Source organism: Monodon monoceros, unplaced genomic scaffold (genome assembly GCF_005190385.1).
Source record: "Monodon monoceros isolate NGI ecotype Baffin Bay Population unplaced genomic scaffold, NGI_Narwhal_1 Super_Scaffold_10, whole genome shotgun sequence".
Taxonomy (NCBI): Eukaryota; Metazoa; Chordata; class Mammalia; order Artiodactyla; family Monodontidae; genus Monodon; species Monodon monoceros.
Window position 1 is genome coordinate 4,751,242 of NW_021703766.1, and position 13,332 is coordinate 4,764,573.

At 46.4% G+C, this 13,332-nt stretch overlaps 1 protein-coding gene across 7 annotated transcripts in view; it reads right to left on the bottom strand.

Annotated features, from left to right (window-relative positions):
• The window catches only part of NECAB2 (N-terminal EF-hand calcium binding protein 2), a 33,287-nt gene extending 20,318 nt beyond the window's left edge, over positions 1 to 12,969 (bottom strand). For 5 of the 7 annotated variants that reach the window (XM_029213442.1, XM_029213444.1, XM_029213441.1 and 2 more), the window contains exons 1-4: positions 11,743 to 12,543; positions 11,273 to 11,381; positions 9,304 to 9,329; positions 9,032 to 9,129 (exon numbers count right to left, since the gene is read on the bottom strand). In XM_029213442.1, coding sequence (XP_029069275.1) covers positions 9,032 to 9,129; positions 9,304 to 9,329; positions 11,273 to 11,381; positions 11,743 to 11,752 — 243 coding nt within the window. In that variant the 5' untranslated portion in view covers positions 11,753 to 12,543. Of the gene's footprint in view, positions 1 to 9,031; positions 9,130 to 9,303; positions 9,330 to 10,065; positions 10,447 to 11,272; positions 11,382 to 11,742; positions 12,544 to 12,608 lie in introns of those variants that run through there. The other 2 variants (XM_029213445.1, XM_029213447.1) reach the window with 2 other exon arrangements.
• Positions 12,970 to 13,332: the final 363 nt, after the last annotated feature.

Below are 13,332 nucleotides of genomic sequence, written 5' to 3' on the forward strand. Positions count from 1 at the left end.
CTGCAACTACAGAAAGGCTGCGTGCAGCAATGAAGACCCCATGCAGCCAAAAAAATAAATAAAATTTAAAAACAAAACAACAAAAAACTCTAGCATGTAAAAACTTGACAATAATGCAAATAATTCTCATCCACAGAAATGCATATGAATTTTGTCTGGCAGAATTCAACTGACTATTGTCCTGTGGACAGTGACCAATTTTGCATTTATTCACAGATTCATCTCAGAATTCCTGGTTGCCTACATACATGGCAAATGTTCTTTGAATTTTCCTTGGACACAGTGTAACATCCTACTGGTTCTCAAATTAAGGAGTTAAATAAAATCTTTCACATGTGTATACTTTCTATTTGTACAAGAGACAACCTTACCTTTTTACAAAGTTGTCATTTTTTTGTATGTGTGTGTGGTATGCGGGCCTCTCACTGTTGTGGCCTCCCCCGTTGCGGAGCACAGGCTGCGGACGCGCAGGCTCAGCGGCCATGGCTCACGGGCCCAGCCGCTCTGCAGCATGTGGGATCTTCCCGGACCGGGGCACGAACCCGTGTCCCCTGCATCGGCAGGCGGACTCTCAACCACTGCGCCACCAGGGAAGCCCCAAAGTTGTCTTTTAACAACATATATTTCACAACAAAGAAGGGATAGTTATTTTCAGATTTTATACTCTCAAAGTATGATCCACATCTTCTTCCCAAGTATCCATGGGAGAATTATAAAAACAAAATAATATGGGACTTCCCTGGTGGCGCAGTAGATAAGACTCCACGCTCCCAACGCAGGGGGCTGGGTATGAGCCCTGGTCAGGGAAATACATCCCACATGCATGCTGCTAGAGTTTGCATGCCACAACTAAGGAGCCTGCCTGCCGCAACTAAGACCCTGCACAACCAAATTAAAAAAAAATTTTTTTAAGTCAAAATAATATGCAGTGAAGAAATCTCAAAAAAATTAAAAAAAATAGAATACAAACTACTGGTTACTTGGTTTTATCCTAATACCATGAAATGAGAAATAAGTGAGGATATAACAAACTATTAGAGAATATTGAGAGAGGAAATATTAATCCTATATACTAAAATCTATCACTGCAGTGAAAGTATCATTCAAAGGTAGATTTCTAAACTTTCAAACTTCATTATCCAAAAAAATTTAAGCATTCCTTTTCACATATGAAAAAGTATATAGCAACAACAATAAACCAAAGGAAATAGGTGGTAGGAAATAATAATGATAAAAACTATAAATACAGTAGATTCAGTAGTAGATACAGAATCAATATTGCCAAAATGACCATACTACCCAAGACAATCTACAGATTCAATCCAATCCCTATCAAATTACCAATGGCGTTTTTCACAGAACTAGGACAAAAAATTTCAAAATTTGTATGAAAACACAAAAGACCCCGAATAGCCAAAGCAGCCCTGAGAAAGAAAAACAGGTGGAGGAATCAGGCTCCTTGACTTCAGAATATACTACAACTACAGTCATCAAAACAGTATGGTACTGGCACAAAAACAGAAATATAGATCAATGGAACATGACAGAAAGCCCAGAAATAAACCCACTCATCTATGGTCACCTAATCTATGACAAAGGAGGCAAGAATATACAAATGGAGAAAAGAGAGTCTCTTCAATAAGTGGTGCTGGGAAAACTGGACAGCAGTTTAAAAGAATGAAATTAGGACACTCGCTAACACCATACACAAAAATAAACTCCAAATGGATCAAAGACCTACATGTAAGGCCAACACTATAAAACTCTTAGAGGAAAACACAGGCAGTACATACACTCTTTGACATAAATCGCAGCAGTATCTTTTTTGATCCATCTCCTAGAGTAATGAAAGTAAAACCAAAAATAAACAAACGGGACCTAATTAAACTTAAAAGCTTCTGCACAGCAAAGGAAACTATAAACAAAATGAAAAGACAACCCACAGAATGGGAGAAAACATTTGCAAACAATGCGACTGACAAGAAATTAAATGCTGAAATATATTAACAATTCATATAGCTCAGTATCAAAAACAAACAATCCAATCAAAACATGGGAAGAAGACCTAAACAGACATTTCTCCAAAGAAGACATCCAGATAGCCAAAAAGCACATGAAAAGATGCTCAACATCGCTAATTATTAGAGAAATGCAAATCAAAACTACAATGAGGTACCACCTCATACCAGTCAAAATGGCCGTCATCAAAAAAATCTACAAACAATAAATGCTGGAGAGGGTGTGGAGAAAAGGGAACCCTCCTACACTGTTGGTGGGAATGTAAATTGATACAGCCACTATGGAGAACAGAATGGAGGTTCCTCAAAAAACTAAAAATCGAACTACCGTATGACCTAGCAGCAATCCCACTCCTGGGCATATACCTGGAGAAAACCATAATTTGAAAAGAAACATGCACCCCAATGTTCATTGCAGCTCTATTTACAATAGCCAGGACATGGAAGCAACCTAAGTGTCCATCAACAGAGGAATGGATAAAGAAGGTGTGGTACATACATACAATGGAATATTTCTCATCCATAAAAAAAGAACAAAATAATGCCATTTGCAGATTGTCACCCTGAGTGAAATTAAGTCAGACAGAGAAAGACAAACATCGTATGATATCGCTTATATGTGGAATCTAAAAAAAGGGTACAAATGAACTTCTTTACAAAACAGAAACAGAGTCACAGATGTAGAAAACAAACTTCTGGTTACCAGGGGGTAAGGGGGGAGAGGGATCCATTGGGAGATTGCGACTGACGTGTACACACTTCTACATATAAAATAGATAACTAATAAGGACCTACTGTACAGCAGAGGGAACTCTACTCAATACTCTCTAATGGCCTATATGGGAAAAGAACCTTAAAAGGAGTGCATATATGTATATGTATAACTGATTCACTTTCCTGTACACCTGAAACTGACACAACATTGTAAATCAACTACACTCCAATAAAAATTAAAAAAAAAAGATACATGCACCCCAATGTTCACTGAGCACTATTTACAATAGCCAAGACATGGAAGCAACCTCAATGTCTACTGACAGAGGAATGCATAAAAAACATGTGGTACATATATACAATGGAATATTACTCAGCCATAAAAAGAGAAGGAAATAATGCCCTTTGCAGCAACATGGATGGACCTAGAGATTATCATACTAAGTGAAGTAAGCCAGACAGAGAAGGACAAATATCATGATATCGCTTACGTGTAGAATCTAACAGAAAAAAAAAACACACAAATGAACTTATTTCCAAAACAGAGGCTCACAGACACAGAAAACAAACTTATGGTTACCAAAGGGGAAAGGGTGGTGGGTGAAGGGACAAATTAGGAAGCTGGGATTAACATATACACACTACTATATATAAAACAGATAACAAGGACCTACTGTATAGCACAGGGAATGCTACTCAATATTATCTAATAACCTACAAGGGAAAAGAATCTGAAAAAGAATATATATATATATATATATATATATATATAAACTGAATTGTGCTGTACACCTGAATCTTACACGATATTGCAAATCAACTATACTTCAATACAAAAGATTTGTTTTTAAGGAAAGAAAAGAATTAAAAAATAAATACAAGAGAAAACATACTGTATAAATTAAATTTAAATAAACATGTCAGGGGCTCGTTTCTAGAAACAACTAATTGAAACAGGCAAAACTCTGTTAAGTAGAAGTTTAAATGCAGCAAAACAGTACAACATTTAAATCAAGACCTGAGCTGTAACAGCAGATGTTTTATTAAACGTCATCTGCGTCATGTGCCTGTTTTGTTTCAATGTTTTAGAATTAAAAAAAAAATCATAAGAACATACTATGCATAATCGATCATAAAACTGAACATGTCCATGGCAGTTTTGTTTAAAAATATACTAAAATGGACACCAGAAGTTTACCTAAAATTAGGATTGACTTTAAAATCACTATTATAATAATCCCCTCCCCCTGTTTAGTACCTCCACCCAAGCCTATGGATTCTTTCTATTTTTGAATAGAAACATGACTCTTAAGTTAGAGAAGCTGATTCACACACAGAAAGATATTCAAAACCACCTACAGTTCACTCCCTATCACCCAATCTCAATTCCTGATAGAGACAGAGATAAAACACTCAGCTAGTGACAAGATTCAGCAACGTGGTAAAAGAATAATGTGCCAATTAGGGTTTATCACAGGAAGCTAAGGACTGTTCAATAGGAGAGAATCTAATAATAGAATCCACCCCATCAATAGTTTAAGAAAAATCATATGATCCCTGAAAAAATATACCAAAAAGGCATTTGAAAAAAAATTCACTACCACCCGCTAAGGCAACATTTAACGAAGGGAGCACAAAAATATTTTTTATCAGACTGCAGAGGCTTCTAAAATAAGAGCTGCTATTAATATTATAATTAGTGAAGAACTACTAGAGAGATGCATTTGAACATCAGGAGCAAAACAAGGATGTCTGACGTAGCGCCATTACAATGTGTGAGAATTCAGGGTAAACGCAGCAGGACACAACAGAGAAACAGGAGGAACACATATCAGAAATGAAGACAGTAACTACACTGGTTAACCATGATACTATGACTGCCTATCTACAAAAGCAAATGAGTCACCCTAAATCAATGGATGCAAGAGACGTATTTGAAATAATCAACGAGCTGCACTTCTCCAAACAAAAACTGGTTAGAAAACATGCAAGAAATGCCAGTCACCATTGTGACAATCTATCATAGCATCACCACCATCACTAGGAAATCATGCAGCCTTTGGTACACTCTAACAGCAAAAATCCTGCAAACTGCTTTAGGTTGTATCGGTAGATGTTAAAATCCTCTCCCTTTTACCATCACATCAAAAAGAATAAAATACCTAGGGAGGGTGGGAGGGAGGGAGACACAAGAGGGAAGACATATGGGAACATATGTATAACTGATTCACTTTGTTATAAAGCAGAAACTAACACACCATTGTAAAGCAATTATACCCCAATAAAGATGTTAAAAAAAAAAAGAATAAAATACCTAGGAATAAAACTACCTAAGGAGACAAAAGACCTGTACTCTGAAAACTGTAAGCCGCCGATGAAAGAAATCGAAGATGACACAAACAGATGCAAAGATATATCATGCTCTCGGATTGGAAGAATCAATATTGTCAAAGCGACTGTACTATCCAAGGCAATCTACAGACTCAATGCAATCCCTATCAAATTATCAATGGCTGGGCTTCCCTGTAAAACATTTTTAAATTTGTGTGCAAACACAAAAGACCCCAAATAGCCAAAGCAGTCCTGAGAAAGAAAACCAGCTGGAGGAATCTGGCTCCTTGACTTCAGAATATACTACAACTACAGTCATCAAAACAGTATGGTAATGGCACAAAAACAGAAATGTAGATCAATGGAAAAGGATAGAAAGCCCAGAGATGAACCCACTCACCTATGGTCACCTAATCTATGACAAAGGAGGCAAGAATGTACAATGGAGAAAAGATAGTCTCTTCAATAAGTGGCACTGGGAAAACTGGACAGCAGCTTAAAAGAATGATATTCGGACATTCTCTAACACAATGCACAAAAATAAACTCAAAATGGATTAAAGACCTAAATGTAAGACCGGACACTATAAAACTCTTAGAGGAAAACATAGGCAGAACACTCTTTGACATAAATCACAGCAATATCTTTTTTGATCCACCTCCTAGACTAACGAAAATTAAACCAAAAATAAACAAATGGGGCCTAATGAAACTTAAAAGCTTTTGCACAGCAAAGGAAACCATAAACAAAACAAAAAGACAACCCACAGAATGGGAGAAAATATTTGCAAATGAAGCGACCGACAAGGGCTTAATCTCCACAATATACAAATAGCTCACACGGCTCAATATCAAAAGGAATCAAACAACCCAATCAAAAAATGGGCAGAGGATCAAAGTAGACATTTCTCCAAAGAAGACATACAGATGGCCAAAAAGCACATGAAACGATGCTCAACATCGCTAATTATCAGAGAAATGCAAATCAAAGCTACAATCAGAGGGATTGGCGGCGCAGTGGTTAAGAACCTGCCTGCCAATGCAGGGGGCACGGGTTCGACCCCTGGTCTGGGAAGATCCCACATGCCGCGGAGCAACTAAGCCTGTGCGCCACAACTACTGAGCCTGTGCTCTACAGCCCGTGCTCCACAACAACAGAAGCCTGCACACCGCAACGAAGAGTAGCCCCCGCTCGCTGCAACTAGAGAAAGCCTGCGCGTGGCAACAAAGACGCAACACAGCCAAAAAAACAAAAAAAAACTACAAAGAGGTATCACCTCACACGGTCAGAATGGCCATCATCAAAAGGTCTACAGACAACAAATGCTGGAGAGGGTGTAGAGAAAAGGGAACCCTCTTGCACTGTTGGTGGGAATCTAAATTGGTACAGCCACTATGGAGAACAGTATGGAGGTTCCTTAAAAAACTAAAAATAGAACTACCATAGGACCCAGCCATCCCACTACCGGACGTATACCCTGAAAAAATCATAACTCAAAAAGAGCCACGTACCACAATGTTCACTGCAGCTCTATTTACAATAGCCCGGACATGGAAGCAACCTAAGTGTCCATTGACAGAGGAATGGATAAAGAAGATGTGGCACATACATACAATGGAATATTACTCAGCCATAAAAACAACGAAAATAATGTCATTTGCAGCAACATGGATGGACCTAGAGATCATACTAACTGAAGGAAGTCAGACAGAGAAAAACAAACATCGTATGATACCGCTCATATGTGAAATCTAATTTTTAAAAAAATGATACAAATGAACTTATTTACAACACAGAAACAGACTCACAGATATCAAAATCAAAATTATGGCTACCAAAGAGGAAACATGGGGGCAAGTGATAAATTAGGAGGCGGGTATTAATATATACACACTATTATAAATAAAATGGATAACTAATAAGAACCTACTGCATAGCACAGGGAACTCTACTCAATATTCTGTAACAACCTATATGGGAAAAGAATCTGAAAAATAATGGATATATACATATAACATTCACTTTGCTGTACACCTGAAACTAACACAACATTGTAAACCAAGTATACTCTGATAGAAAGTTTTAAACAACCAAAAAAACACAGTATTTTGAAGAGATTAAAAAAAGCCAGAAACAGATTTACAGGTATTGACAAGAAACTTACGGTTACCAAAGGGGAAACGTGATGAGGCGGGGGGGATAAATCAGGAGCTTGGGATTAACATACACACACTACTACATATAAGATAGATAACCAACAAGGACCTACTGTATAGCACAGAGAACTCTACTCAATAATCTGTGATAACCTATATGAGAAAAGAATCTGAAAAGCAACGAATATATGTACAACTGAATCACTTTGCTGTATACCTGAAACTAACACAGCATTGTAAGTCAACTATACTCCAATAAAATTTAAAAAATAAAATAAAATCGTCTCTTGATAGAGAATTGTGTCACATCTCTGAATAGTTATGCCCAAAGACCAAGAAACAAGTATGCGTTTTATTAATACGGAAGACAACATTGCTGGGCAGTGGCTCCATTCCCAGATTTGAAAACTGAGGCTCAAGGCGGTGAGTTCAATCGCAAGGAGTCCCATGTGGGCAACCAGTGTGCCTCACTCAGCCGTGAGGAGAGGGGCTGGGGCTGACACCCTGCACAAGGGTTCCAGAGCTTGGGGGCTTTCCATGCTGCCTTCTATGAATGCTCCCATTCCACAGATGGAGAAACTGAGGTTCAGAAAGAGAAGTGACTGGCTGGGGTCCTTCAGCCTGGTCTGGCTGACTTCATCAGCTAAGCTCCCTGGCCTCAACCAGCAGGTGGGGCTGGTCTTTCCTGAGCTCCCACAGCTCAGATAGGCTGCACGCCCTCGGGCATTACATGTCCATCACAGCGTGGCCCACTCCCTCCTACACGCCTTGGTCAGCTTGGTCCCATGCTGTGCTCCATACCTCCGGCCAGGTCTCTGACTCAGTTTCCCCTCCCATTTCAGCAGGAAGCTCTGGCTGTCTGGCCACGACCCTACAGGGTTCATCTTTCCGAGCCTGTTTCCATAGTTATGAAAGCTATGTTTCCATGGTTATGTCACTTATAGTTATGATTGACTGTTGTTACCCACAGGGCTGCTGGGGAGATTAAGTGAGCGTTTAATCCTGGCTGTCATAGAGCCTCGGGAAATTCACGGTGACTCTTCTCTGTGGATACAGAGAAGGAACACACCCCACTGCTCCCCGCAGAAGCACCAGCCAGAGGCGGTGCAGACTCACAGGTGGGAAACGGAGCTGGGAGGCGGGCTGCTTATGCCCATCTGAACTACAATGACGCCCAGCCCACAACCTGCCCCATCTCCCTCCTTCTGCCCTCCTCCAGGGCATAAATGCCAACAAGGAGGTGACAGGCCTGCGGGCACAGACTCTGAAGCCACACCCGAGCCCTCTCTCCAGGACATGCAGAGTCCTGCCCCTGGCTCCCTCCCAACACTCCTAATGGATCCACTGCCCAGCTCACGTCTCCTCGTCTGGACATGGCGTTCTCACCCCAGACACCCTCAGATTCCCGGTCAAGTTCAGATGCTCAAGTCCACCCCCATCCCACCCCATCCATAACCCTGTAAAGGGCGTGGCATCGTCAGGTCTGACACCTGTCCGAGGACCCTGGGGTCCTCAGGGTGACTGCCGCTTCTTTTCTAGGACTCCATCCCAGGACCAAGCCCAACTGTGGGAAAGGGCCTCACGCTCTGAACCAGACACTGCTAGACAGTGCCGTTCAGCAAGCCACTCCAGGCACTTCAGTTTCCCTCACTCTCTCTAGAAGCCCCAAGCAAAGCCCACTTCAGAGCCAGATTCACCCAACACTTGTCATCACAAATCCAGGCACCCTTGCGTGAGGATGTTCTGGGGAAATGTAGACCCAAACCAGCACTCAAGCCCTCGGACCCCCAAGGGCCACCCACGCCCGCTGACCTTCTTGGTGTAGCCCATGGCCTTCAGGACAGAGTGGTTCAAGGTCTCCAGGGAGGCCAGCACGTCCTCGTAGTCCCCCATGTGGTCCACAAAGTAATCTGGGGGAAAGGAAGACAGGGGTCACAGGTCAAACATAGGAGGATCATGCCCCTCCCCCTGGGCCCTCCCACCAATCCCATCTGTGCCCCTCATTCATTGCCTCTCCCCAGTCCCCTCCCCTCACAGAAAACACACCCCAGCCAAGCCTCTGTCCCTGCACAACCAGCACCTACCACACAGCTCCTTGGTGTCCACGTGGCTGCAGAGACAGAGAATGAGAGGGACTCAGAGACTGGCCTGTCCCGTGCCTCCCGCCCTCCTTCCCTCCCTAGCGAGCACAGCCTAGTGTGGCTGGGAAAACACCTCCTGGGCCTCTTCTCTTTTCACCCTATGTGCTGACACTGTGACCCCGGCTTTACAGGTGCGGGAACAGCAGGTGAAGGATGCCGCCCCCTCCCGAGGGTTCCATGTGTGTGCGTCTGTCTGACCCCCTCACCGTGCTTCGCCACCCCTTTCCTCTCCCAGAGCCTGCCCACCACATCAGGAGCCGATGGGGCTAAACCGGGGGCTGGGAAAAGCGAGGGGAACAGCCCACGGCTGTGACAAGCTGTCAGCAGAACTCTCCCGAGACGCACTGCCCCGGGCATCCCTGCCTGCTGGGTCCTGGGCTCTGCTGGGGGTGCGGGTTGCCCTCCCTGCTCTCACTCTAGACCTGGGATCCTCCTGTCCTTCCTCAGAGGAGGCCGAACACGAGAAGGCCACCCACACCGGGGAAGGCGCAGGCGGCAGCCTCAGAACGCAGACACGGCGGGGCGGGGCGCTGGCGGCGGACGCCAAGGGACCTGAGCTCTGTGCAGGTTCTGATGACCTTCCCTTTCTGGGCCCAGTTCCCTCACTGAGAGATGCCGGCCTACAGAGCGCGCCGGCTTCGTCAAGAGGCTTCTGGGAAAAGGCCCTGCAAACTCTGTCTTGGAGGTTCCCCAAATCCGCATCACCTGGTGAAAAGTGCCGACAAGTCCTGCAGAAACGAAGCCTGTTTAATTGTGCTCAAAGTAGCATTTCACCGACCTTTCTGAGCCGTGTGAACGGTTTTGGGCAGAAAACCTGTTTAGCATCCCAAGGAGGGGATGTTTACAGCTCACAATCTGGGGAACATTGGAAAGAAGACACCCAAAGGTCTTTAGGGGTCTGGGCTTTGCTAGTGGTAAGTCCGCCTACCCACACTCACAGACGCTCACCACTGCCGCCTCCTCCCAGACCCAGCTGCCCGAATGAGGATAAATAATCCACAGGCACCTGCCGCTCCCCTTTCAAGCTCCCTGGGGCGCTCCAGAAACAAAGGTCTCCCCTGGAGCCTGCGGCAGGAAGCCGTTTCTTTCAAGGGGCCTTTTCCCCCTCCGCCTGCCCCACCCTGGCTCCCAGGACGCTCAGCCCCACCTCTGGCCCCAGGCGGCCCCATGCTGTGTCCCTTGCCAACGGGCCTGGTGGCAGCTCGTCGTCCAGACCATCTCTAGCCTGTCGCAGGGGACCCCAGCTTATCAAATCTGCTCCAAACAGCCCCGAGGAACTCAGGTGTGGAGTGGAGAAGGGGGCTCGGGCCTCACCTGCCTGGGGATCACTAAGAGAGGGCAAAGCTGGAGTTCAGGTTGGGAAGGGTCGGCATGTGTGAGTACAATGCGCAGTCTGGACTCGATTTAGGGATTTAGAGTTTGAGGGCTGGGGCCGGAGTTTGGGATTGACTGAGACACAGGTTAGGGTTCCGGCTGGGCTGGAGAAAAGGTGATTAGGTACAGGGTGAGAGGGAGAGTTCAGGTCAGAGCGAGGACAGTTTGGTTCAGGATGGGATCCGGAGAGGATCACCGAGCTCGTGGTGAGACCAGGGCTAAGCACAAGGCGTTGGGGTCCGAACTAGGTCAAGGTGGCTCATCTCTCCCTTTCGTTATCCGGTGTATATTCTGCAAATCTACAGTCTCTCCCAGGTTCGCCACGTGTGCTCAGAAAAGACAAACACTTGCCGACGCAGTGTCAACCTGTCCACTCCCCAGATCGCCCCAGCCAGGCGGGGCCACACAGATGGGACTTCTTAGCTGGGCTGGGGACTTTGAGGTCTCTGTGCCTCCAGGGGAGTGGGCAGTGGAGACTGGCCCCTGCGAGAGAAGGGAAACGCTGCCTCTCGGCCCCAGCCCCCAGGACTTAGCTCACTTGGTATTGTCGGAGTCGATGGTGTGGAAGAGACCCTCTAGTTCTTTCTCGTTGAGGACGCCATCTGCAAAGAAGAGCTGGAATTCCTCCAAGGATAACTTCCCGTCATCTGCGAGGAAGGGGTGAGGGGAGAGCAGCTGGTGTCTAACAGATGGGACATCCCCAGACCCAGACAATTCCCAAATCAACAGAGAAACTCCAGCCAGGTAATCCCCGCCTGCCCCGCTAATTCCCAAACTAGCAGATAAACCCCAGCTCAGATCATCCCTGCTGGTGCCGCTAATCCAAATTAACCAGCCAACTCCAGTTCACGGAGATCACAGACTCATCTAGCTAATTCCCAAACCAACAGACCAACACCATTTACAGATAATCCCCAAACCAGCAAATGCTGGGGCTCATTAAGCCCCACAGTCAACAAGTAGATAGAGCACACCTGAGCCTGTCAGGCAACCTTTTCTCCCAGTCACCTGACCACATGGAGGTAGTCTGATGACCCCTCTCTGTTGGTTCCAAAAACCCAGAACACCTCCACACACTTAAATCGTCTCCGCCTCAGCACCCGGGTCCGGATTCTGGGGAGGGAATGACCCCTCTCCACTCTGCCTTCACAGGGTCTGACGTGAGCCCGCTGCCAACGGTGGCACTCACCGTGCCACGGATGCAGCCCTGAGGATGCCAAACCCCGGGGGAGGTGGTGCCAGGCCTGGGGCTCTGGGATGGGGAGGGGCTGGGCTCTGGACAAGGGGCCCTCACAGCTGACGTATCTGTCCCAACGCCTCCCTCCCCGTCTCACCTCTTCGGCCTCCACTTGCGGTTGCCCCGGGTACCAGCATCTGCTGGGCAAGTTCTCATGGGTTGGGGGCAGCCGGGCTCCTGAGAGAGGGGCTCCCAGCAGAACTCCAGCGACTCCCCAAGCTTCCAGCCTCCGCTCCTCCCACCTGGGCTCTCCTGCTCAGTGCACCCACCTCCCCGTCCCATCCCATCCCGGGAGCCACAGCCCCCTCCTCACTGATCTTAGCTTCCTGCTCCTCCTTAAAGGGGCCGCATCTGTGGGAGACAGCGGTGGCCAGGGAAACGGGTGAGCCCCAGCCTCTCTCTGCAGACCCCCTTCAGTACTTCTGGCAAGTCTGCAGTCAAAGCCCTCGAGAGCCCACGTGGCACGTTGTGTTGATTAGAAAGAAACGCGCTTCCTGATGGGGGGGTGGGGCGATGCGGTACAGCATCAGAGCACGTGAGGGGAGGACCGCGCAGGCAGGATCTGAGGCCCTCAACTCTCTCGAGTAGCTGCCCTTGAGCAGGGCACAACCCGCCCAATCAGACACGGCAGACCTACTTGGACCCAGGCAGAAGGCACTCGTCCATTTTAAAGGCTCTGGAGCTTCTATCTCTGCGGCCAACAGCTCTGCAGGGGCTCAAAGTAGGGCAACTTTGAGTAGGGAGAGGGAGGTCCTCACGCCTTGCGCTGGGCTCCGCTCCGCCCGTGTTGGGAGAGGGGGAACATGGGAGAGCGGGCACGAGCTTGCACGTGGGGGGCGGGGGCAATGTCCGGCGTGCCTCCAACTTCCTGTCTCAGGTGCTCAGGTTTCTTTCGTTTTCTTTCGCCCGCACAGCATGCGGGATCTTAGCTCCCCGACCAGGGATCGGACCTGCGCTCCCTGCCAGTGGAAGCTCAGAGTCCTAACCACTGAACCAACAGGGAATTCTCCCGGCTCATGTTTTAATGTCACAGACGGGAGAATGAATTTCTAACTTTCAAAACCCAGAGTCCCCCCAAAACAAAACAATCCCCCCCATTCACACATAAAGACCCAGAAACCAACCATAAACAGTGCACGATACCAGCCGTGACATACATAAATGCTAAGTTATGGTCCTTGTCTTCTGTGAAAGAGGACACTTTCCAGGTTTCCTTTAACAAGACTGATGACGACCCAGGAGCCAGGGAGCAGAACCAGGGCAGACACACAGGCTCTGTGTGTTCACGCGTCTGGTCCTCACAACACCCCACCACATAGGTATACCATCACCTCCAGTTTACAGAGCAGAGAGGCACAAAG